Genomic DNA, 26,214 nt, shown 5'->3' with positions numbered 1-26,214 from the left:
AAGCGTCCCCACGGGAGGGATCTGCGCAGCCACTTTTCTCCCCGTTGTATCTCACATTTCCTTTGTGCCTCCCTTTTTTTGCAGCTAAAGGTGTCGAAAATCTCACCAGACTTCGTGGCTTCATTGCTGTTGTTGCCTGATGTACTTAACAAAACAAGAAAGCCCGAATCCCTCCGGAGCAGCTTTAGTGCGAACTGCGTTTTCATTGCGTTGGTTTGGTTTGTCTTCATTTTGGCTCCTGACTGCAAATCCGAACGCCGGCGACGCTGGAGCAACGCCCTGTGCCCACTCCTGGTACAGACCCGCTCTTCCTTCGCCTGTGTTTGTATCCAACAACCCAATCAATCCATCACACTTCAAACCCCAGCCTGTGCAGACAAGCCCGGCGAGTTCTGCAGCTGCTGAGCCAGTGCGGCGTGAAATCACCCCACAAAGAACACGCTGATGGGAAGCTAAAAATAATATCCCCCCCAAATTGCTTTATTTCTTGATAAAGCTGCTAGTTCACTCAAAACACATTGGCCTTAAACACAAACCAAAAGAAAACGTATCTGATATTTCCTGGAGTGGCCGGAGGGCCGCGCTTTCAGACACGCGGAAGACGGGAGATTTTTCTGGTCAGTACCTGAACAAAACCCAAACCCTGGGCTGTCAGAGCTGAAAGCGTCAGAGTGATTCATAATTATGTCAGCGGCATCGGGACGACAAATTTTGCGGAAGATGTTTTGCACAGAAATCACGTCCTCTTCTGTCGCTGCTGCTTGAACAGTGTCAGGAGTTTAACGTGGCCCATTTACCACTATTTTGGAGGATTAAAAAAAAAATCAGTGAAACAAATGAAGTGGCACCAGCTTCCGTCTCTTCAAATCAAACAGGGCAGGAGGCTCAAACACGCTTGGGGTTTTGGTACCAACCACCGGGTCTGTGGTTTCTCACTCCCCAACCCTTAAAAACACAGGGCACCAGCATTTACCTTCAATAACAAGGACTTTATTGCAGGTTTCTCGGTTGTCTGCAGCCTCCGTGCGTCAGCAGGCGTCAGCGCAGCTCTGCCCGGCGATGGATCACGGCACGAATCGCATTTACTGAGCTTTCCGCCCCAAACCGCTCCACCGAGTTAATCACGTGCTTCTGAGCGCTCGTTAGTGACGAAGTTTCCAGAAAGCTCCCGCCAGTTATTGATTAGAGCAACACCTGAAATGTCAACTTCTCTACTTGGGATTTCAACCCTGGTTTTGATTGAAATGCTGTAAAAAAGCAGCAGAGGAGGTCAGAGCTCTGGCTGGTCATTTTGTTAACTCAAGCGGGCAGCACCAGATGCTGCTTTAGAAAAGCCTGAATCGCCGATGTCGAAGGGCACCTGCATGTCCTGGGCTGTCCCCACCCCGCCAAAGGGTCGAGGCGAAGCGAGAAAGGTGCTGAGATCTTCACCTCATCTCGCTCCCACATCCAGGCTCTGTTTGCAAAGAGAATCTTTAATGTTTCCATCACTCCTGGCAGAATTCCCGACGCCTGGAAAAGGCGACCATCACACCCATCTCCTGGGAGGACCAGGAGGATCAGAGGAGCTCCCACCTTCATACTGGGAGGGATCAACCCTCCCCAAAGCCCTTTCCAGCTGTGGGACAGGGAGAGGAAGAGCTGGGAACAGTCAGGAGGGATCCCCTGTGGCCAGATCTCGGCTGAGGAACCTGACTGTGCAGGTAAGGGAGGTTTGTGGGTGTCAGATATTGTCACCTTGCCAAGGCCACCGCTGCCACCCGGCCTCCTCGTGCACCGGTCACTGGGTTATGGGCTTGAGAAGCAGCAGAGCAGGTGCTGGAAATACAGACCTGGGGTTGTTGGTGACAGCGGCTGAATGTGAACCAGCGTGTGCCCACGTAGCCAAGAAGCTACCAGCATCCTGGCTGGTACCAGCACTGGTGTGGCCAGCAGGCCCAGGGCAGTGACCGTCCCTGTGCTGGGACTGGGGAGGACAAACCGTCAATCCTGGGGGCAGTTCTGGGCCCCTCACGCCAAGAAAGGGCTTAAGCTTGAGGTGCTGGAGCGAGTGGAGAGAAGGGAACGGAGCTGGTGAGGGGCTGGAGCACAAGTGTGATGGGAGCGGCTGAGGGACCTGGGGGGTTCAGCTGGAGAACAGGAGCTGAGGGGAGACCTTCTGATCTCTGAACTGCCTGAAAGGAGCTTGGAGCCAGGGGGGTCGGGCTCTGCTCCCCAGGAACAAGCGCCAGGAGCAGAGGAAACGGCCTCAAGTTGCGCCAGGGGAGGTTGAGGTTGGATGTGGGGAACAATTTCTTCCCCAAAGGGCTGTGGGGCATTGGAACAGGCTGCCCAGGGCAGTGCTGGAGTCACCAGCCCTGGAGGGTTGGACAGATGGACATAAAAATCTCAGGGACATGGGACAGTGCCAGGGGTGGGGTAACAGTTGGATTTGATGATCTTGGGGGTCTTTTCCAACCAAAACGATTCTAGGATTATGAAAAACTTTTTCAATATATGGGTGGTCTAATATTGAAACACAGACCTTGACACTGTGGACTCTCCATCCACATCCACTGAATGTTACAGAACTGTAGAATCTCCACCCTTGGAGCTATTCAAGCATCACCATCGTGATCTAATGGGACCTGCTTTGAGTGGGGCTGGACAACAGACCTCAGAGGTCCCTTCTAACCTGTTACTCCACTGCTGTGTGTCACCACCATGGCCAGTTCAAGTTTTAACCTCAATTCCTATCACCACCAAGGTGATGGTTTCCAGCCCTCGCAGCCTCCTGCTGTAAAAGGATCAATTGGCATTGCTTGGGATGGACAGGAAAAAGCTAAGCCCGGCAGAAATAAATACACAGAGAGAATTAATTCATGTTGCAGAATAACCCACACAATTTCAACGCCAAAACGTTAAAAGCTCGCTGACAGCACGACAGAAACAATGTTTTCAGTTCACCTATGCGCTGCTGCGATGCACCAGAGCGTCCTGCAGACCAGGCTCACACAAACCTGGAGAACCGCTCTCCCCGGAGGAGACGCCGCATTTGCTGCCGGTGCCTCCGGCTTAAGCAAGTCCTTCGAAATGGGCAGATTTTGGTTTTATGCCTAAGTTTGTCACTTTGAGCTTTCTTTCCAGGATGAGTCTTGTCTCTTCTCCTCTCCCAGCAGCAGCTGGTGGGGGTGAGGAGCTCTTGGGGCATCACTCCAGCTTTTTCACCATGTAAGGCCCTTCCAGCTCGTAGCCGATCTTCCTGTAGTAGTTCCTCGTGCCAACACCTGTGAGAAGAACGACAAAAAGGTTTAATTAATGACAAATCAGCCAGGCTGGGAAGTCACTTCCACGGAGTGACGGTGCCGAAAAGAGCTCGGCCTCTCTGAACAGTGGGCACTGGGCCTCCCCAGCTGCCGTGGAGCGGGGGTGGTTACTCGTTAGCATCTGGACTAATTACAATGTTTTTACGCAGGAACATCACTGTTCTGTCTACCCTGAATTACACGCCACGTCCTTTGTCCTGAGAAAGGCTGTGAGGGAGAGAGGAAGCGACACGGGAACAACAGCGAAACGTGAGTCAAGGGTTCAGAGCACCCCGAGGAGAACAAAACCCCAAGAACAGGCTGTAGAGAGGAGGCGGCCCAGCTGCCGGCATCATTACCAGGAACTGAAGGGCTCTAAAACCCCACAAACCCCGTCCGATCGCTCCTAGAAATGAGCTCAGCTCCACTTGAGATGAAACAAGTGGGCTCCGCCGCCGCAATCCAATTTCCTCGTTGAAAAGGACAACGCTGAACGCCTCGGTCCTCAAACAGCCTCGTCCTTCTCCTTCCTTTCTTAATGAGACCCTGGGCTCGCCTGGCCCCACTGAGTGAGGCAGGACCGGTCCAGCCTTCCTCCTCACCTTGGCTAATTACTCACAGACATTAATTACTAGGGGAGGGAGGAGGAGGAATTCGGCATCGCCGTCAGAGCAGCTGGTGGGAAGGGACAGGAGGACAGAGGATGCGGTTACTCCATCACAAGCAGCCCCCTTCTTCTCCTCTCATCCCTCCAGCGGGTTCCTGGAAACCCTGGTGCTCACAAATGGCTCTCCAGGAATCGCAGGGGGTGAGCGGAGCAGCCGGTAACCCCTTCCTGCCCACACCGCGCTGCAGCAATTGCACCCATCGCTGCTTGGACAGACTTGTTTAAATTAGTGGTAATTTATTTCCTGAACGCACATTGGAATAGCTACCAAATGGCTTAAGCACTGCAGCTCCAGACAACCCCACGGCCAAAACCCTGCAGAAGCATTTTATTAATTTAAGGTATGGAAAAGACACTTGAAACCCAGACCTGAGGTGGCCTCGTGCTCCTCGTTCCAACTGAAGCTGGGAAGAGCTTGAAAAGCCACGAAGAACCCCAAACTGGGGAACACCTGAGCAAGTTTCCCTCTGAGCAGTGGCAAAGCACCTGTGACATGACAGCAGAGCAGTGTCCTCAGCTAAAAGCATCCCGAAGGGATCCAAATTCACTCAGCTTCAGCAGGAACCTGGAGCAAAGGAAAAACCCAAGTTCACCGCACACACATTCACTGGTCCATTCCTGATCCCTGCCCGGGAGGGTCAGGATCTCTAAACTATCACCTTGACAGTATTTTGCATAAAAAAACATCCTCTGGGTTCATCAGCCAGAGGTGCTGGGGCACAGCATACAGATTTTGGCAGTAAAGCAGCAGAGCCACCCCACGCGTGGCATGGAACAACTCGGTTAAAGGAGAGAGGTGCCCAGAGAGGTGGTGGCTGAACCATCCCTGGAGACATCCCAGGCCAGGCTGGACGGGGCTCTGAGCAACCTGAGCTGGTGCAGATGTCCCTGCTCATGGCAGGGGGAACCGGGGGACCCAAACCATTCTATGATTCAACAAGATTCAAACTAAAGCCAAAGAACCCTCTTGAAGGTAAAGGACAACTGAGTAATTCAGCTGACGGTTTTACTAACACCTTGATCAGAGTTATTTAACATTCCCCCTTTTTTTTCCGAAGCCCGCAGGAAAGGTGTGGATTTTAAAGGCTGTGCCAGAGCATTGTGCGCCACCTCCATTAATCTCAGAACTATTAAGCGGCTCTAGTTAAGCGCCAGCTCCTCCTGGTTCGAGGGCGACGGGTTCAAGCCATTAACAAGAGTGATGATGCAGTTGGCCGGCCCTGCGCCCCAGGGGTCCCCGGCTGTGCCGCTTCGCGAAGCATCTCAGCCGTCATCTCAGCAGTAACTCCTGGCACAAAATTGCTGTCCTTCAACAGGAAAGTGTTCTGTGAAGAGGAGACGGAAGGTGCCTCAAGCTGAGAGCTGCCATGAAGACACAGGGTGGCTTCCCCGCTGCCCAGCTCTAACTGGGGAGGTGTCGCTCGCTCCAGTGCTGCAGGAACATTTTTAAGGCAAGAGGCTTTTGGGGAAAAAAAGTCTCAAAAGACGTGATCTCATTCAGTGTAGCGGATCAGCTGATGGAAGCACTTGGGGCTCAAGTATCAGGTCTCTTCTCCCCAGGAACAAGCGCCAGGAGCAGAGGAAACGGCCTCAAGTTGCGCCAGGGGAGGTTGAGGTTGGATGTGGGGAACAATTTCTTCCCCAAAGGGCTGTGGGGCATTGGAACAGGCTGCCCAGGGCAGTGCTGGAGTCACCATCCCTGGAGGGCTGGACAGACGGACATGAGGTTCTCAGGACATGGGGCAGTGTCAGGCGTGGGTTAATGGTTGGACTCGATGATCTCGGGGGTCTCTTCAAACCAAAATGATTCTGTGATTCTGCCTTTCTTTTGTGCTACTTCTTGGGTGACATTTCTTTTCACTGGAAGGCACGGGTGTGACTTGGAGCGGTGGGAAGAACAGGTCCCACCTGCTCTGTTGTGCGTTTGCTCTAAGTTAGAGGAGCAAAGATTTGGGAGGAGAATTCGTGCCACAGATGGGACCTTCCTTTCAGGTAGGCTTGACGGACAAGGACTGAGTCCATGCTGGGCATCAGCACTTACCCCTTGGATGACTCGTGAACAGACAAAATGACGTGTTTTTAAGAGCTGTAGCTCTGATTTTCTTAGGACTATGTGTTCCCACTCTCTACATGATCAGAACTCAGCAGGACAATCCTGTAACTTTGGGTTCTTTTGGCCTTTGAATTCGTACAAAGTTGTGATAATTTCACAAAGTAGATGTGATGGATTCCTTCTGTGTGATTTATAGGCAGTTATTAGTGTCCCACAGATCTTATATTCTATTTAGCGGTGTTTTCTGTCTTGCATTTCTCTCATGGATGAAGAAGTCTGTGGATGTCACCCCGTTTCTCTCCCATTCGTGCCATGCTGCTCTCAGAACACCCTCTGTTCTGGTTGTGATTTCCCTGACATACCCTGACTACAAGGAGATACCTCCATGTTCGTGACATCCCGGTGAATACTGTAGGCTGGGTTTAACAAAGCCTTTGGGTTCAGAGCAGCTGAAGTGAATCCCATCTCATCCTCACTCATGCATCAGTTTGGCTCATGGGGAGGTTTTGGTGCCTTTCGGGGGAAACGAAACCACAAGCTGTGCTCCAGGTGCAGATCGAACACAGTTCACCCTCTGAAGGGGCAGGGTGGTCTGTCAATGGCTCTTTGGCCAAGTTCAAGAGTGTGGTGGAGAGATGCGGCCCAGGGTACCAAAAATACAGTCTGAAGCCACCCCCCCAGTCACCTACAGTGTAGAGGTGTGGGCTTAGAATCAGAGAATAGAATCATTTTGCTTGGAAAAGACCCTCAAGATCATAGAGCCCAACTGTTACTCAGCCCTGGCACTTCACCACATCCCTGAGAACCTCATGTCCGTCTGTCCAGCCCTCCAGGGATGGTGACTCCAGCACTGCCCTGGGCAGCCTGTTCCAATGCCCCACAGCCCTTTGGGGAAGAAATTGTTCCCCACATCCAACCTCAACCTCCCCTGGCGCAACTTGAGGCCGTTTCCTCTGCTCCTGGCGCTTGTTCCTGGGGAGCAGAGCCCGACCCCCCTGGCTCCAAGCTCCTTTCAGGCAGGTCAGAGATCAGAAGGTCTCCCCTCAGCTCCTGTTCTCCAGGAGATCAAGCAAGATTGGCCACTTAAGGCCAAAATCTGGCCCAACGAGCTTTTTGACTTTCCAAGCCAGAATTAGCTGCATTTCTCATCCTGTGTCTTTAAAACAGGCTTTTAAATTTTAAATATCCCGTATCAAACTGTGCAGGAGAGTTTAGTTTGAACTCAGCAGAGCAGTTTTCAACCAACCTCTTCCAGATTCAGGGCCGGTGATGTGGTTGAAGCGCGGGGGCTCCGGTCCCGCCTGCCTGGATGGATGGAAACCCGTGGCCACGAGCCAGCTGCAGCTTTTTGGACGCGTCCCTCGCCGCAATCTTCAAATGACACATCCTCTGGCAACGGCTGCTGGATAATTTAATCGCCTTTTGTTCTCTTCCTTTGGAAGCGCCTGAATAATGGTGAAGCCTACTGATAAAACCCCAAACGTGGCTTTGCAGCATAACATGTAAACCACAAAGTTAATTAATTAAATTTTTTAAAAGTCTGCCTGTAGCAGGAGACAGAGAAAGGTGACCACAGCGCTGGGGTTAAACACCTTTCTAGCCCAGAAGGATGAGTGATTGGCACGGAACTGCTACCCGGAGGAGGGCAGAAATCAGATTTCACACGCGGCACCTCCTGCCCGTGACCTTTTCTGCGCAGAGCCCATAAATCCACCCGACTCAGCCCCACCGCGCAGAAATATCGCCCAGGCCGAGCATCCTCCAAGATTCCTTCGCTGTGGCTCACTGGTCACAGAACTAAGTGAAAATGAGATTGTTTTCGGGATCATAGTTCATAAATTTCCATCGTGGAGACTTACTGAGGCACACGAGAGGCTCCAACACAGGCGCCCGCAGCTTTTGGCGATGACTAAATTCTTTTCCGAAGATGCGTGGTCGAGGCATATTGTGTGTTGCACCTTCATCTCCCCTCCAGATATTCCTCCGAAGCAGATAGTGGGACCTTGTGTACGGGGCAGAGAACCAGTCAGCTGAACTTTCCAATTTGCCTCAATCCATGGACATTCCAGCTGCAATTCTGGTGACAGCGAGGCCTCTTTAAGGTTTTTTGGGGGAGTTAAGTACCTGGCTTGGTGCTTTGCTCACTGCATGGACACCCAGACCATCTGGAGGATCTCGGGTAGGTAGGACTGTCCTTCAAGGGTGCCGAGAACAGGATCTGTGGTTAGAAGATGCAATGGGAAAGGGGGATGCTACGTTGGCCAAAGAGCTATGGATTTCACCCAGAATCAGCAGCGAGTCTCAAGCCAGGCCCTGGGATTTGGGACAATGGAGGCTGCTGCTCTTGGTATCAGAAAGGATGTTTTCCCCACGGCTGCCAGCGCTGCTGCTGGCACAGAGATGCTCTGCGAGGGGAACGCGCTGCCATGGCTGGGAAATATTTGTGGTATGGCCAGCAGGCCCAGGGCAGTGACCGTCCCTGTGCTGGGCACCGAGGAGGCCAAACCGCAAGTCCTGGGGGCAGTTGTGGGCCCCTCATGCCAAGAAAGGGCTTGAGGTGCTGGAGCGAGTGGAGAGAAGGGACCGGAGCTGGTGAGGGGCTGGAGCACAAGTGTGATGGAGCGGCTGAGGGACCTGGGGGGTTCAGCTGGAGAACAGGAGCTGAGGGGAGACCTTCTGATCTCTGAACTGCCTGAAAGGAGCTTGGAGCCAGGGGGGTCGGGCTCTGCTCCCCAGGAACAAGCGCCAGGAGCAGAGGAAACGGCCTCAAGTTGCGCCAGGGGAGGTTGAGGTTGGATGTGGGGAACAATTTCTTCCCCAAAGGGCTGTGGGGCATTGGAACAGGCTGCCCAGGGCAGTGCTGGAGTCACCATCCCTGGAGGGCTGGACAGACGGACATGAGGTTCTCAGGGACATGGGGCAGCGCTGCGGTTGGGTAACGGTTGGACTCGATGATCTTGAGGGGTTTTTCCAACCAAAATGATTCTGTGATTCTATATTTTTGTCAGTTTTGAAAAGGCTCAGAGAGGGAAGGCAGAAAAGCTTCCGTGGTCACGTACAGGACTCCTACAGACATGGGTTAAACACAGCGATGGCACAGGGGGCTTGGAAGGCGCCGCTGCCACAGGACAGACCATAAACATCTGCATTTCCAACACAGCCAGAGAAGCAAAGAAAGAAAACAAGAGGCCTCAGAGAATCTCCTTGGCCTCCGAGTGTGTCTCCCGTGACCATAGCAAGGCTGCCAAAGCATCACGAGCTCTCAGGCCGTCGTTCAGAGAGCACGAATCTCACGTTTTAGAGTCTCTCAAAACTTGGGCTTGGGTGACTTAGAGCCTGAAATTGATGGCAAGTGAGCAAACACAAACCTCTTTTTTAGCACCAGTCTTGGTGGAAACCAAGGTTTTTAGGTTTTTCTTTACAGTCCTTGCTTTGACTTCCACCAAGTCCAAGAAGACACTTTGCCAGCTGTCAAAATCTCCTTGTGAAACCCTCTGCTATCCAAACTTAGGCTCTGCATCAGACTTCAAGCAAAGCCAACACGTGCTAGGACCTGTTTACATGAGGAAGGGTCAAAACTGGGTTTCAAATACATGAGAGCAGTAGGAAAACAGGACAAGAGAACGTTTTCTTGTCTGTCGTGTACTGGGTGCCGACCAAAAAGCCACACACCACGTTCTGAACTGATGCATGAGTTAAGAATGTGCAGCAGATCCATCCAGAACCTCCGACGAGTTTGTTTTGGCATTTACACTTTTTCCACAATGCTGGATTTTATCTGCAAGGAAAACACGAGGCCGTTTCACGTGAATCGCTGGGAACCGACCGCGGAGAACGGCAACAACGGGCAAACGGCGAAGGATGTGAGATAACCAACAAGCCTTATCAGCACCGAGGAGACAGAGAAACCAACATTCTTAACACCGCTGAGAAAACCTGGGCATGTCAGAGCAATCAGAAAGAACAGTTATTAATTGCAGAAACCAAGGAACAATCCCTACATCTATCCCTGCGGCAAAGATATATGGTTTGTTTTAAAGATTAGATAATTGGTAACTCATTTCCTGAAAATTCCTGAAGATACTTGGAGATAAAAATCCTCTGAAAGGGAGGAGTGAACACAGACGTGTTCACTTTTAAAACAACAGATTCTGTTGAGAATTACTGAGAAATACCAATACTTTGGCAGTCGGCAGAAAACATAATCCAGGCAATGGGAGTGGAAAATAATAATATGATTGTTTTATTTTTAAAGGTCATTGAAAATATTGTTATTTCAATGAATTTGCTTCAAAAACGGAGCACTGGGAGCTCTTTTTGATATAGTTTTGCACCCATAATAACATCCCAGTGCTGGGGTCGAGTGTTTTCCCCATAGAGAGACTAAATCCAGGGACGGGTGAATTCGGGATTTCATGACCTCCTGCAGCCACAGCAACCACAAGGAGCCAATTAGCGTCACGGCGATTGAGTTGTGATGTGGACACATCTTCATGTACTCACACGATTGTTAATATCGCCGCGTGTGAAGCGTTTCATAATCCTTTCTCTAATGAAGTCTAAATGATTAAACCGCAACTCTGCATAACCTGTATTTAGTCTGGTTGTTGGACCTGGAAGAGAAATCCATGCCTGAAAAACCTCATTTTTTCCCCCGTCAAATGCAACTTGTGCTTTCTTCCCGTGTGGCCCTTCCCAGAGATTTTAAATGATTATTTTTGCAGCACCATGTCTAGCAGGGAGGTGCTGCCATCACCACGTCCTGCAAGAAGAGCTGAGATCGCCGGGGAAATTGTCTGAAACCACAAAGCAATTCTGCGATTAAACGCGAGTTTTGAAGCTCCTTCATCAGCTCACCGACCCGCTTCACTACCACCCAACGCCCATGGCCTCGCGGATTCCAAACTGGATTATTTTTGAAGCCGTGACCCACAAGCAAAGCCCTGAATATCCCCAGCGATGCCCCCAACAAATCCGCCCCCCAGTCTGTTTAAACACGCTCTGGATTTGATGCAAAAGCAGAGATACAGCTGCTTTCTGATGGAGCTGATCCTTCCTCCAACTCGCAGTCTTGGGCTTGATCAATAAAACTAAAGAAACCACGCTACGGAAACAGCACAGGAGACCTTTACTCTCCTCTTTGCAACTTGCTCTTTATACACTACAGATTTAATTTAATTTATATCTAGAATGGCTTGGCATGGTCTGGGATCTGACCCATTTGAAGATTCCTTTTTTCTTGCATGTAAAGGGCAGTATCCTCGCATTAACTTCAGTTCTTTCAAACAGAGATACTTAATCCAGGGAGATCTTTCATCCAGCAAAGCGCCCTCCTGGTAGAACCACCTCAGCTGTGACAAATCCTTCCGTAATGGAGCAATTTCAAGGTGAAAAAGAGATGTTTGGGGACACCAGCTTTGGAGGACAACTCTAATTTGCCAGGGTAGGTTTTGCCAAAGACCGAAGCACCAAATATGAGTTAACGGGGCAAATTTGGGGACGCACAGGACAGGGTGGGAGCCTCACATGCCTGAGGGCTTTGTGGGGTACAGATGCGCCAGCCCCGCTCTGGAAAGGTATTTTAGTTGTAAGAATTCCTAAATACCTTAATTTAGTGAACTGCTTATGCAGTTTTATTGAAGCAGAGTAGATATATGATATTTATTTCCTCCTACCCTATCACGCTGCAGAATTTGCGTGTTGGTGAAGGAAAACCACAGCAAAAGCTTTAGAATGTTCACAAATGGATTGTTTGGGGATTTTCTGGTTTGTTCTTAAGGCAAAATATCAAGACAAAGACTGTCACCAATAGTTTTTTTTTTCTTAATTTAAAAACAATGAAAAGAAATCTAACGCTAGAATAAAAGAGCTGATTTCACATCATTCAGCTTCTGGGGTGCACACAGGAGCTCTCTGGGCTAGAACTGGTTTCTAAACAGTAAGTCTGCAGCGAAGACCCGTCCTAGAGCGTCCAGATGGTGAGATTACATCTCATTGATCTCTTTATTACAGAAGCAATTATTTCATTAATGAGTTACACAGGCCTGCCCAAAGCAGCACCCAAAGCATCCGCTGTCAGGAGAGAGAAACCCACCACCCCCCGTCAACTGCGGCGATGAAGCCGGAGCAGACAGATCTCCCCACTCTCAACCAAGAATAATTAAATATTGAAGAGTTAATATCGTAACTTCTCATACACTTTAACAAAATGCTGCCAGCAGGCATGGAGAGAGACAGGGACAGTGAAATGCGTCTGCTACTCAACCACACATTTGTCAAGTTAAAGGTTCGTGAGATGCTACGTAATGTCTCCAGGCTTCTTCCAGAGATGGTTGCTGAAATATCTGACCCAGCTGGAGAGGAATTGCTGAGAAATGGGGGATTTAGGATGACTCAGCCAGCATGTGAGCCATTCACCATTCTGTTCCTACGGGCTACGAGATTTTAAACGCCAATGAAGAAACACTCGGCGATCTCGTGAGTGAGCCGACCTGCCATTAAATCAGCAGTGTCCTCATGTACCTACTTCTTTGGGTTGGTTTGGGTTGAAGGGGCTGTTAAAGCTCCCCCAGTGCCACCCCTGCCGTGAGCAGGGACATCGTCACCAGCTCAGGTTGCTCAGAGCAGTGCAGGAAGGTTGCGGTCAGAACCAGCTTTTTCTTCTGAACTTCCCCTCTCACTCAGCAGAACGAGATAATTCATGCTATAAATATGATGGCTCTGTACTGAAGAACAACTTAGAAGGTTCCTGTAGATCTGCAGTTTGATCTGCTGATTGCTACCTCAGAGGTTAATCATACAATCATTTTGGGTGGGAGAGACCCATCCAGACCAACCATAACCTAAATCTAGCACTAAACCACGTCCCTAAGAGCCTCTGGTGACTTCTGGTGAGTAAAATAAGTGTGAGAAAAGAACAGAAAGACCCCAAATGTCCAGCAGGAATCCCTGTGATGTGTTCCTGCGAGCAACAGGCACACTCAGCAGTTTAGATGGCTCCACCTTAAGGTTATCACCACACGTATTTTTAACAAAAAGCATCAAAACTAAAAAAAAAAATAAAATAATGCAACTGATCAAAAACAAGTGAGAACACCCATGCAGGGAAAAATCCCTTACAATCTCTTCTCATTTTCACATGTATTTGCTTTATTGTCCCTCTTGCAAAGTTGTTGATGGCGCTCCAAGTTTGTGTGTTTGGACATGGAGAGGGTCACTCCAACATCAATCACGTTTGAGTCTCTGCAGCGCAAGGAGGCCTGGAAAAGCCTCTGGTGTGGCAAACAATGAATTCAAGCAGTTAATATAAGTTAATCCTAGCCAGCCTCTCGCTGCAGACAACACCCCTTACCTGCTCCGCAGAAATACCCTTGAGCTTCGTTCTGAACAAAGCACACCGAGATGGGCGGTTAATTAGGACTCTGCACGCTACGGGCGATTTTTCTCCATCTCTTCCCCAGCTACTTGACTTCTCTGACGACGTGGCTCACAAAATGGGCCGGCGACGCTCGACATCAGCCGCTCCTACCATTCAGAAATCCAGCCTGCCTTCCCCACCACCACCTTCAGCCTCGGCTCACTCAGGCGTGAAACATCCCTGGCCTGTGTCCATGTTAATTTTCTACTTGACAGAACACAAATAGACCTGGTCTAGGGGAAAAAATAAAGAAGAAATAACTGATCATCTTGCTGCATAGTAATTAGGTTATAGCGGGGGGGACGGCGGCGGTGCCAGACCTTACAGTGCCGCGCTAAGGCTGCTACGTCACCGGGATGGAGCGATGCTACAGCGAAATCGCGCTGCAGGGAGGCATTAACCTACGGCTTTGGAAAAACGAGGCATGCTGGCGCGGATTTGGCTGCGGTTCCAGGCACCTCTTCAGTGTGGGGAGTGAATTAGCGATGAGGCTGGTTTAGAGGCGGCCGGAGACGGGGTTGGCACAGGTGACAAAACGCCGAAAGGAAAGGGTGTTTATTAATGGACCTCGGTTTGAACAGGGCAAGCACCTGCGATAGGGGAATTCAATCTCATCCCCCACCTCCCCGAACAAGCATCTTCTGTACAGAGATAAGGAGACAATCCTGTTGGTACAAGCCAAGCTAGTCTGCTTTTCTGATGCCCGCACAAACAGATAACGCTGACAGACGTCACGGCAGATACTGCAGCCGAAAAAGCTCTTCCCTGCAAGAGCGCTGTATTTATAGAGCCAGCTTGGAGTGCCTGAAAAGTAATTTGCAGTCTTAACAGCGCATAAATATTTGGGCTGTGCATTGCTGGTCCTTGCCCTTGGAGCAGCCGGCAGCCTCACCCACGGCATCGGAGCTTTCTGATCCGCTAAAGCAAGGAGGGAGCTCACCTGCTGCCACCAGCACGGGTGACAAGGACAACCTGCAAAAGGGCAGCGCTTTGGGGACGACGTGGCAGTACAAAGGTGCTGTCCCTCTCCTTTTGGCAGCTGATTCAGGCTAGGGATAGACATATACCTTCAGTTCCTCTGCTGTGAATAAAGGGAATACTCTGTGGTAGCCCCATCTTATCGTAGGATCACAGAATGTCCTGAGTTGGAAGGGACCCACAAGGATCATTGAGTCCAACTCCTGTCCCTTCGTCATGCAAGAAATTCAGGTTATGGAGGTAAAATAAATAAGCTACGCGCTCTCACTGTTAAATGTCACTAGTACTGAAACCACCAGGCTCTGCTGTGTCCGTAGAAAGTGAAGTTGGAGGCAATGACTGTTCTCTGCACGTGCCAGTGCTGTAAAGTTTGGAGGAAAGTGAAGACGTGTGAAGGGCACAGAGCGGTGGTGGCCAGGACAGCTGGGGTTTGGGGATGGTAACGTGGAAAATCACACGTAAAGCCAGTGGATATCCCTGGGACAGGAGGAGACATATCCTTTAAAAAATAAACCCCAAAACTAATAAGAGCAGTAATGTTACACATGGAGTCAAAGCAAGACATTTTAGGGCCAGGACAGGATGTCAGTTTGGCACAACCTCAACACTTCTCACCAAGAGGAGCAGGAGATTCAGGGCTTAGAATCATTTTGGTTGGAAAAACCCCTCAAGATCATCGAGTCCAACCGTTACCCAACCGCAGCGCTGCCCCATGTCCCTGAGAACCTCATGTCCGTCTGTCCAACCCTCCAGGGATGGTGACTCCAGCACTGCCCTGGGCAGCCTGTTCCAATGCCCCACAGCCCCTTGGGGAAGAAATTGTTCCCCACATCCAACCTCAACCTCCCCTGGCGCAACTTGAGGCCGTTTCCTCTGCTCCTGGCGCTTGTTCCTGGGGAGCAGAGCCCGACCCCCCCGGCTCCAAGCTCCTTTCAGGCAGTTCAGAGATCAGAAGGTCTCCCCTCAGCTCCTGTTCTCCAGCTGAACCCCCCAGGTCCCTCAGCCGCTCCCATCACACTTGTGCTCCAGCCCCTCACCAGCTCCGTTCCCTTCTCTCCACTCGCTCCAGCACCTCAAGCCCTTTCTTGGCATGAGGGGCCCAGAATTGCCCCCAGAATTCATGATTTGGCCTCCTTGGTGCCCTCACTGCCCTGGGCCTGCTGGCCACACCAGTGCTGGTACCAACCAGGATGCTGGTGGCCTCTTGGCCACGTGGGCACACGCTGCCTCATGTTCAGCCACTGTCACCAACACCCCCAGGCCCTTTTCCACCGGGCACCTTCCAGCCGCTGTTCCCCAGCCTGCAGCGTTCATGGGGTTGTTGTGACCCAAGCGCAAGACCCAGCACTTGGCCTTGTTGAACCTCAGACTCGGCAAGGAGCTCACAAAGCAGAACAGCCCTGAGCCCGGCCGGATGACAGCAGCACTGAGCAGATCTCTTTGCTGGCTCCCTTCTGGGCTGTGACACTTGTCCCTTCCTCGATGAGCACCCAGGGCTTTGGCCGGTGGTGCCGGGCGCTTCCAGGGGCACCAAGTCCTTTTGAGCAACCTGGAACATGTGTGTGGTTCTGCCACACTCACCCATTTGTACCTTCTGTCTTGGCAGCCCTGCTGCTCCAGCCTCTCTATGCATTTCCTAGATCTCTATAGGAGATGACACACACATTGAAAGAACAGAAACATTTCAGATGGGAACTTTCCCAGAACTGCGCCTGCATACGCATAATTCAGCTCACAAAGATTATTTTTAAAAGGAAGCCGGAAAACATTTCTGCCACGTGTTTTTCAGCATCATATATAACTACTAAAAGAGAAAGGTATCTGCATTGTAATTTAATTGCTCAGGTACTTCAAGTAATTGTAAAGCACCGGCCTCAATTTCTCTGGTCATGGTGTTACTAAAGATAATCACCAAAATTAGAGGACAACATCAGAACAATGGAGTTGCTGCTTAGAGGAAACATAAAGGACCCACAACATATGAATATTTTCAAGCACATCCCAGCAGGAGCTTTATGCTTCTGTCATTTCGCAGGAGGAGGACCCAGGACTTCTAATATTTCAGCACTGATTGTACGTTACATTTCACATACTCCTCCCTGATGCCGTTTTAAGGGAGCAATTTGAAGTACTTGCTACAGGATTAGGGTCAGAAGGGGGTAATTATGGGATGTCAAGCAGCAAAGTCAAACCAATGGCAAACGAACCCTCAAGGGGACAAGAGGAAAGGTTTGAATGGATTATCCTTTATCCACCTTCACCTAAACGCAGCGATTCCTCCTCCCAGGCTCAAGGTACAAGGGTTGCCTCACCCACCCTAAAAACCTCATAGAGAGGGATGGGCAGAGAAGTTTATCAGTTGTTGCAGGCAGCCAGACTGGAAAAGCAGAAACATCAGACGCAGAGACACCCTCTCTGACTCCAGAAGTCCTTGGGCAACAAACACCTGGAGACCGAGAAGACGTTTGCATCCTTACTCCATATTTACTCCTTTCCCCAGGACACCCAGCATTGGCAGAAATGATAAATCCCCCCAAGCCGTTGCAACCTATTTGTGTTCTTTGGGCAGAGCCTGAAGCAAATACGCTGCGAGAGACAAGAGGCACGAGGCTGCGTCGTAATGATCTCGGGGGAGGAACACGGGGACATTTATTTGTCCCAAATCCTCCTGTGGGTGCTGTGCAGTTGCTGACAAAACCCCCACATTGCCGGGGGTGCGACTGATCAGCACCGGCTCCCAAAAGGGACCCCAGCAAGTGCCGACACCTCCGGACCACAAAACGGCAGATACGGCCTCAAAATAGAGCTCACAACAATCCCACCCCAAATAGAAACAGATAAAGGTCCCTACATTGAATGGTAAGAGGACGAGAAGGGAAAACTTCATTAGGGGTTGGAGCAGCATCATTACACCAAAAGGAGAGAATACTCCGAATACAGAATTCGAGCGTTGGTTATTGCCAAAAAGAAGCGATGATAAATTCGGCAAAGCTTGCGAGTCCGTCCGCTGGCCTCAACCACCGAGGGTTTTTTACATTTTAATGCCTTGTGGACATCAGAGGAGTAACATGTTCTAAATTGTGTTCGCGTAATTTACGTTTGCGGGGGCTTTCTTTTTGAAAGGGAATAAACATGCAAATTCAAAGCAGGTATAACTAAAAGAAAAAGCAAACACAAAGCCAACAAAAGGCAAAGAAAACATACATGCAATTACAAATGCTGGAAAATGGAAAAACAGACATTTCAGATCAGACCTCCCCAGAGCTCTGAATAATGGAGTGATGCCTCCAGGGTCTACCATTCAGCTACCCAAGCCTGCATACTAATACACTGCTCACATCAGAAGAGTAGAAAGGCACCACTCATGCAGAAAATTACCTTAAATGAGCAACGACTTCATGATAAACAAGCCGCTCGGCTTTTTTACTTTGCTCTTTGGGTTCGGGGTGGGGGGCACGTCCTCCCCAGTGCGAAGAGCAGACGGCGCAACTCGGGTTCTGCGCAAAAACCTCGCGAACGGGCCACAAAACCATGTGAATATTTAATTCTGGTTGGTTTAGTCAAACGTCTAGATGTGAGATTGTGTTTCTGGGGGGAAGGACGTACCTTGCGATCCCAAACATCCAGGCTCCAAAGCATCCAGGGTCACAAGCATCCAAGCTTTAAACGGAGCAGCGAATCCGCGCAGCGGCAACGCCAGGGGTAGAAACCAGAGTATTTACGGCTGACACCATTTCCCACCCCATCCGCACCCTCATTGCCCCGTGTGCCGCCAGAATCCCAACTGTCCTTCCCAAAACCCGCCTCGCAAACGCTCATCTCCCCTTCCAAATGCACTCCTGGTGCGTTTGTCACCGACTCCACAGTCGATTAAACACCGTTCTCCCACCGGTCCTCTCCCAATGGAGTGATATTTAACTACATACACCACGAGGCAGCTGCCGTGCAGCCGCGCTCGCCTTGCGCATCATTCCCCGCTTCATCGCCCATGATGATTCCTGGGCGCCCAGTGCCGGGGACCTCAGATTTGCCTTTGTTTGAGTGTAACCTTGCGTGGTTTTACACACCATCGGTGCAATTCTGCTAAAACGTGCCACATCTTCTCCGTTTTCCGGCTGTAAATTCAACAACCCCAAGAGCAAAGAGCCTTATGATCAGAAGACAAGTTCAGCCGAACCTGTTTATTCCAAGAGCAGGGAGAACAAAACGCTTCGGAAAGAATCTGCTGGGAAACTCTGAATTGTTCCCTAGGAGCGCAAACTAACGCCCTCTGAGCAGCACATTAATTCTGTGCAGTCCTGGTTTGGATGTGCTTTTAAAGGAAAATCACTCACTGCTTCATTAATATCCGCCCCGCTTCGGGTAGGATGATGGCAAACGCTGCTCGGATCAGCTGGGCCAGACTGCTAAACCAGGGAGGAGTCTTAGTCTTTCGATTACAGCCTTTAGAGACCGACAAAGCGCACCGGAGATAAGCCTGCCTTAAGCCAGATGTAATTCTCGGCTAAAGCAGCGGTTGCAAAGCTGGGCTGCCAGCGCGTGTCAGATTTGGGTTACGAACATGACAAAGATGAAACCCACAAGTCAACGCACTCGGCGCTTAAACCTTCGACTAAGAACAAGCTTTATGGCTGTAACCCCCGGCGCAGCCCTGAAAAGGAGGATTATCGCTTGCGGGCAGCGTAAGAACAGCACAAGAGAGCAAGAATCCTGCGAAAGAAAACCATGTTTATTTTTTAAACCCCTGAAAACTGCTGTTGCCCACAGTTCTGATTCAACACTATTCGTACTGCTGCGTATTGTAAGTCACTAGGATGGAAATCACCTTCGTTTCATCATTAATCTGACTTCTAAACGCTTCCTACCCAATCGAATTTCAGTTTTATAAACTTGGGGATAGTTTGGGTTGAGACTGGGAAAAGGGCTGTGGAGGAAGGAAGAAGCCCAAAGGAGTAAATCCCCAAGCATTCAACTCCACTAGACGTTGTGTAGGGTTTGTTTTAGCAGTTTTTCCTCTAGGGAAAGCTCCGGGAGATGGAGACCACACGAAAACCCTAAAGAACCAAGGTAGGTCCCCACTTTCCACAACACGCTCACCTGGGACAGGTGGACGTCTCTGGTCTGTGTTATGCAGAAGTTACAGTCGCATTATCAAAATACATCTTACAAAGATCCGTATATTAAAAAAAAGCTTCCCATCAAACACCCATGCAGAACTCCAGCTTTCACAGTGGCGTCCTTGCTTAAGGACACCAACATTCCTGTTCACGCCTGCGCCGAGACTCTAGTTATTATAGTATCAAGCCTGTTTTCAAAGCTGTTACACTATTAAACCTTCAAAATTGAAATTCATTAAGAACTAGAGGATTGTACATGGCAGCTATTCCACAGCACCAATCCCCTCGTACGGCTTATCCTTCGCTTCTTCCAAATCCCCCTAATTAATTTTTTTTCCGAAGGCCATCAATCTGAAGCAGACAAACATCAGAGAGACAATTCATTAACGTTCCCATATTTCCACTTATCTCGGGCCACTTCTTTTCTTATTAATAGCTTAGTAAGATTGGCATTTCTAAAAATAACCGAGCGGCGCTGGAAGGAAAACCCCAGGGAGCCCCCCCAGACCTCATCAATCCTCCCAGCACCACCTCAGAGCCGCGTCCTAAGGTCTCCCGAGTAAAACTCAGCACTTGGCAATCTCCGAATCAGCCCATGAATCAACAGCCAATATGAATTACGAGACGCTGATTACTCGAGTAATTTATTACTTCTAGGGTGACCAAAAGGCTGTTTACACAGGGAAATTAGGATACTTTACAGTGCTGTTGAATGTGCCCTGAAAGTTTAGCTCTGATTTATACGCCGGCTCGGCTTTTCTCCTGTTAATGTTCTTCATTGCAGGTGAATTTAATGCTGCTGCGATGCCTCGGGGCAACCCTGGAATCAGTCCAGGCTGGGGATGGAGGGATGGAGAGCAGCCCCCAGAAGGACTTGTGGCGCTGGGGGTGAAAACTGGGTATGAGCCACCAACATGCAGCTTCAGCACCAAAAAACCACCCATGTCCTGGGCTGCGTCCCCAGCAGCGTGAGCAGCAGGTTTGGGGGGGATTCTGCCCCTCTGCTCCGCTCTGGTGAGACCCCCCTGCAGTGCTGGTCCAGCTCTGGGTCCTCAGCACAGGACACACATGGAGCTGCTGGAGAGGGGCCTGAGGAGCCCCAGGAATGACCCGAGGCTGGAACAGCTCTGCTGGGGACAGGTGAGAGAGTTGGGGGGTTCAGCTGGAGAAGAGAAGCTCCGGGGAGACCTTAGTGCGGCCTTTCCAGACTTAAAAACGGCCGAGAAGAAAGATGGGGACAGACTTTTGAGCAGGGTCTGTTGCGACAGGACATGAGGTGATGGTTTTAAACTAAAGGAGGGAGATTCAGACTAGATATGAAGAAAAAATGTTTTACGCTGAGCGTGGTGAGAGCCTGGCCCAGGTTGGGCAGAGAGGTGGTGGCTGAACCATCCCTGGAGACATCCCAGGCCAGGCTGGACGGGGCTCTGAGCAACCTGAGCTGGTGCAGATGTCCCTGCTCATGGCAGGGGGGGCACTGGGGGAGCTGGGAAGGTCCCTCCAACCCAAACCATCCTGTGATTCTAAGTTCTGAACCTCTGTTTTCTCCCCAGCTGCAAAAGGCGAAGGCAAGAGCAGCACAGTTTCCTAAAACACATGAGCCGGCGCTCAAGCAGCACCAACAGCCTGGGAGATGAGTCACCGACGATAATCAACCATTTTCTCTCTGGCGGAGACCACAGAAAACAGGCTGTATTAGTTTAATGTCTATTCGCAGCCTTGCGATTGTGGATTCCTGGCTGCTGCAGTGAGCTTAGGAGAAAGACGTTGGGATCAGTCACCCCGACCTGATTATTATGGTCCTCCTGATCTTAATCAGGAGGCAATCATTGATTACTCACTTGTTTCCCATTTACATGTTTGTAGCAAGTGATTTTACAGTACAGCCTGGTAGAGAATATAGAAATGCGAACACTTCAGATATGCCACTGACTCACCGCTGAGGGGGAAGGAGCTTCAACCTCGTTGAAGCAAGAAACGGGCAAGTGCAAGACACGACAGCTGACCTAACGAAGGGGCCATCGGCATCTGGAGTAACGTTTAATTAAGAGCATTGACCAGGTAACACGTGGGAAGGAAACAAGCAGAGGCAGAGGGGGAAAAGATTATGCCTCAAGTTCTCCAGGGAGTCTGGACAAAAGGAAAATTGGCTCTGGCAGCCGCCACGCTTTGCCATGGAGAAAAGAGGTTTCTAATCAGCGAGGCTGTCAGGAACACAGCCTGAGACGTCAGGAAACGGCGAATACTACCTTGATCAGGACGGGCAGCAAATCAGCTGGACAGGAGAGAGGCGTTTCTAATGGAACCCCACTAAAAGCAGATTAGTCATACAGTGTGGTTTTTTTCTTTCCTGTTTTTCATAACCACTCGTAACTGTATTGCCCGTTTTGGATGTCGTCCATGAACACTTTTATCTGAATTTACCTTAATCTGGCTTGAGTGAAATGCATTTTCAAACTGAGGCTGTGGCAAATCATCAGCCAGAGACTCCTGGACCCCTTCATATTCATCTGGCTCCCCAAATTCACTCCCTGAAAGGTGTGTTAGAGATGGACATCTGGCCTCACACACCTGGAGAGACAGGAACATCTCCAGTGGTCAATAGCGCAAAGCAAGGCTCTGTCATACAGCAGGTTACGGGGGCACCATAATTTTGGGGTCTCTAGGAACTGGGCTGTCCTAAAACAACCAGTATGAGATGTCCCCGCTCAGTGCCAGGGTAGGGAACAGCCAGAGGTGATCACAGAACCACTGGAGGGTTTGGGTTGGAAGAGACTTTTAAAGATCACCTTGTCCAACCCCCCCGCCACAATGGCTGCTGCTAATTTCTAACCAGAGCTGCTAATTCAGGCCGGACATGAGGGAGAAATTGTTTGTGCTGAGGGTGGTGAGAGCCTGGCCCAGGTTGGCCAGAGAGGTGGTGGCTGAACCATCCCTGGAGACATCCCAGGCCAGGCTGGACGGGGCTCTGAGCACCCTGAGCTGGTGCAGATGTCCCTGCTCATGGCAGGGGGAACTGGGCGAGTACAGAAATCCAACCACCCACTCTGTTACTTCACCACCAGGAGCCCTGTGAAGGTTTCAGCCCTGACAGACATCAGTGAGGACCAGGGACCACCCCCTGAAGATGCAGTTTGGCTGGTGCTGATGGAGCCATCGAGTGCAAGACTGGAAAATCCTGCTGAAGAAAGGACACTGTTAAAGAAAACACCGCAACGAAGCGTTCCTAAAATCCACACCGTACTAATGAGACAGAGTCCTGCGAGAGATCTTCAAAGCAGATCTCCCTTACACGCTTCTCTCTAGAAAGCAGGCAACATTTTGCAATATGTTGGAGACTTAACCTTGCAGTGGGTTCCCAGATTGAAGAAGTCTATTTTGAAACCAAAATTAGCAAAATTAAGCTCCTCTTCCAATGGAGAAAGAACTTCTGGCTGCGTTTTTATTTCAGATAAAACCTACAGGAGAACTGAAATTCAAGTGGTAACATCTCCAAGGAAACAGCAGGAAAACTTGTGCTCTTTGCAGATGCTGTAGTATCTTGTATTTAAAGACAAATTGTACCATATTGTACTTTGCACTTGGGGGGAAAAAAATGAAAATTGCAGACAAGGTCTTAGTTGGATACCACAAATTGTCCATGCAGCAAAACAGACTTCAGGCAATGGATCTCAATGCAAAGCAGATACTCTTCACATCAGTTTGCTAAAATACAGCTAAAATTAGTAACAAGAATGCTTTCACAAATAATTTTTTAGTAATCACTGTATGTTTTCTGTTCTTCTTAAAAGAAGTGATCTTTAGCATGGAGGAATCGCAATGTCCTCTCTCCACAAAGCTGCCAGCAAAACCAAACCAAACCAAACCATTTTCCCTTTTGCCTCTTTCCTTTACCGAGGAGCGACGCGGTTACGGACATTTCTTCACCCTATGGAATTCCCAGTTCAAATTGACACCCACAGAATCACAGAATCACAGAATGGCCTGGGCTGGAAAAGACCTCAGAGATCATCCAGTCCAACCCTTGGTCCAACTCCAGCCCATTGACTAGATCATGGCACTAAGTGCCATGGCCAATCTCAGTTGAAAAACCTCCAGGGCCGGTGAGTCCAGCACCTCCCTGGGCAGCCATTCCAATCCTGACCACTCTCTCTGCACAGAATTGCTTTCTAATCGCCAGCCTCAATTTCCCCTGGCAGAGTTGAAGCCCATGGCCCCTTGTCCTATTGCTGATGCCTGGGAGAAGAGCCCAATCCCCACCTGGCTAGAACTGCCCTTCAGGTAGTTCTAGAGAGTGCTGAGCTCAGCTCTAAGCCTCCTCTTCTCCAGACTAAACAAGCCCAGCTCCCTCAGCCTCTCCCCATAGGGTTTGTGTTCAGGTCCCTTCCCCAGTCTTGTTGCTCCTCTCTGGACCCGCTCCAGCACTTCAATCTCTTTCCTGAGCTGAGGGGCCCAGAACTGAACACAATACTCCAGGTGTGGCCACGCAGCAGCAACTGGGAAACAGGACCCGCATATGTCTTAAGCGAACAAGAAATATCAAAACCAGAGAACACAGTATTATTTTAAAGCTCCTGCCTGCACGCCGTCCTCACTTGTGCTCCGGCCCTTGTTACATGTATTCATCAACGCTTTGGCTTTTTAACATCCAGATACATGACACAGCTGGAAACACACAGAGAAGCTTTTTGCTTGAGCACTCAGCAGCGTGGACCAAAGTTGTAGTTTCCTGCTTTTGGGTTGGTTTTATTTTCAATAAGACAGCATCAGATGATGATTTTTTTTTAAAGGTCTATATGACAGCTATTTGGTTTAAATTCCCCAGCATATATGAATTTTATGCCAACAAGAGTTCCTCTTCCCATACATTCTTCCAGCTTATAGAATCATTTTGGTCGGAAAAGACCTTTAAGATCAAGTCCAACCGCTAAGCTCACACCGCCAACTCCACTTCTACATAACCTATATGCCTCTAAAAGCTTTCTATAGCTACCATAACCACTAATATAAGATAAATAAAGGCACAAAGGCAGTCCCCGACCTTGACTTCACACCCAGGCGATGAACTGATGCCGCTCTTAGTCACAACGCCTTGAAAATGAAATGAAATAAAAGGCTGCAGCTCTTTCTTATATAGCTCCCTCCTTCGTGATAAAGCTTAATGTCTCCTAAAAGCACATCTGGCCACCCTAATGACGGTATTTGCAGGAAGACTCTAAAACGGGGACCGGCAATTTTCTATCCTCGTCATCTCTGGAAAGCAGCCCCGGACAATAAGAACCCGCGACGGGGTTGGAAATGGCAGCGTTTGGAGGAGGAGGACGCCCACGGTCATTCTGTCCGTCCGCTCCAGCACGGACAGCAGGACATTTCCCCGCGGTGCGTCCCCAGAATGCCGCTTGCAATAATAGTATCGTCCGGACAAAGCTGCGGTGGAATGGTACGAAGAAGCATCTGCTCATGCTCGTTGTCTACCTGATATGAATGTTCACAGCAGTGGCGCTGCCTGCAGCGGGTTGATTTTCGGATTAAAACATACATATATATATATAAATAATAGGGATAAAGCGAGGTACCTGAAATTACAGCAATTTTCCATGACCCGTGCTCCTCCTTGGCTATTCTTTCTGCTTCCTCCATTAGTAACATACCAAATCCCTACAATGGGAGAAATAACAGGGAAATAAAAGGTAAGTTCTGTAAAAATAGAAAGTATAAGCAAGGTCAGGATGCAAGCGGCAGTACAGTTCCAAAAGACTCGTATTTTTGCCACAGGAATGATCAAAACCTTACTGCTTGAGGTGAGCCAACGCTAAGCTTTACAGCGCAGTGTCGACAGGGGTTTTATTGTGATTGTGAAATTATCCATGGGCAGTTCTGGTGTCCGGCTGCTTCTCAACACCAGCAACACAACGGAGTTAAACCTGTTGATATATTAAGTTGGTAGGTAACCTGTAATTCCTGGTGAGGTAATCGATCCTAAACAACAACCACCCATCTCAACGGCCGCCTTACTAGACCTGGCTCTCATAAGCTCGGCTCGTGACACAGTAGATGCCCAATCCAGAAGAATTGCAGAAGAACACGTTAATATTCTGGACTAGATCCATGTCTCTATTTAAACTTGGAAATCTTGCACAGCAGGAGAGCTGTGGGAATCACAATAACGCTTCAAAATAAGGGAATAGCCTTTCCACTCTATTTAACAACTTGTTGTCCCATATATCTGGGAATAATTGATTGGATTAATTCACTCCTAACATTAGGATGCAGGACGTATACCCGGCTCTCTGTTCATCTGTTTTCCTGACAAGACGTACAAAATTGGGCTGTGGCGACGCTGAAGCAGATGCGATTTAATTCTAGAAAACATTTAACACTTACAGGCATTTTTAAATAACACGCAGAACTCTTCACTCTAAAACCTCCTTCTCATCAGAAATTGCCCCCGCGACTGTGAAGAACGCTCTCTGATTAACCTCTTGAACGCTGACTATTCCAAATGAACATGAGTGCATCATATGCCATGAAATTTCAATTTGCAGCCTATTTTAGTGTTTGTAGCTGGCTATTTTCAATTGATTTTCTTTCTCTCTTTTTTGTTTTTGTATTTATTTTTTTTTCAAATGCTTGGGATGACCACTTTCCCTTCCTAAATTTTTATTTTATTATTTTTTCCCCCTAGCCACTGCCTTACG

General features: G+C 49.5%; 1 protein-coding gene and 1 long non-coding RNA gene across 2 annotated transcripts in view; one reads left to right on the top strand and one right to left on the bottom strand.

Moving 5' to 3' along the window:
• Nucleotides 1-2,849: 2,849 nt before the first annotated feature.
• Nucleotides 2,850-26,214, bottom strand: part of ELP3 (elongator acetyltransferase complex subunit 3) — a 103,124-nt gene continuing 79,759 nt past the window's right edge. Inside the window, exons 14-15 of the mRNA XM_082049709.1 lie at nt 25,093-25,174; nt 2,850-3,266 (exon numbers count right to left, since the gene is read on the bottom strand). Coding sequence (XP_081905835.1) covers nt 3,190-3,266; nt 25,093-25,174 — 159 coding nt within the window. The 3' untranslated portion in view covers nt 2,850-3,189. The remainder of the gene's footprint in view (nt 3,267-25,092; nt 25,175-26,214) is intronic.
• LOC309438404 overlaps nt 8,578-26,214 on the top strand; it is a 105,957-nt gene continuing 88,320 nt past the window's right edge. Inside the window, exon 1 of the long non-coding RNA XR_014183785.1 lies at nt 8,578-8,596. This is a non-coding gene — a long non-coding RNA (uncharacterized lncRNA). The remainder of the gene's footprint in view (nt 8,597-26,214) is intronic.

Source organism: Streptopelia decaocto, assembly GCF_964273445.1.
Source record: "Streptopelia decaocto genome assembly, chromosome: 3".
Lineage (NCBI taxonomy): Eukaryota > Metazoa > Chordata > Aves > Columbiformes > Columbidae > Streptopelia > Streptopelia decaocto.
Note: the sequence above shows the minus strand (reverse complement) of the source record. Positions and strands in the feature narration are given on the sequence as shown.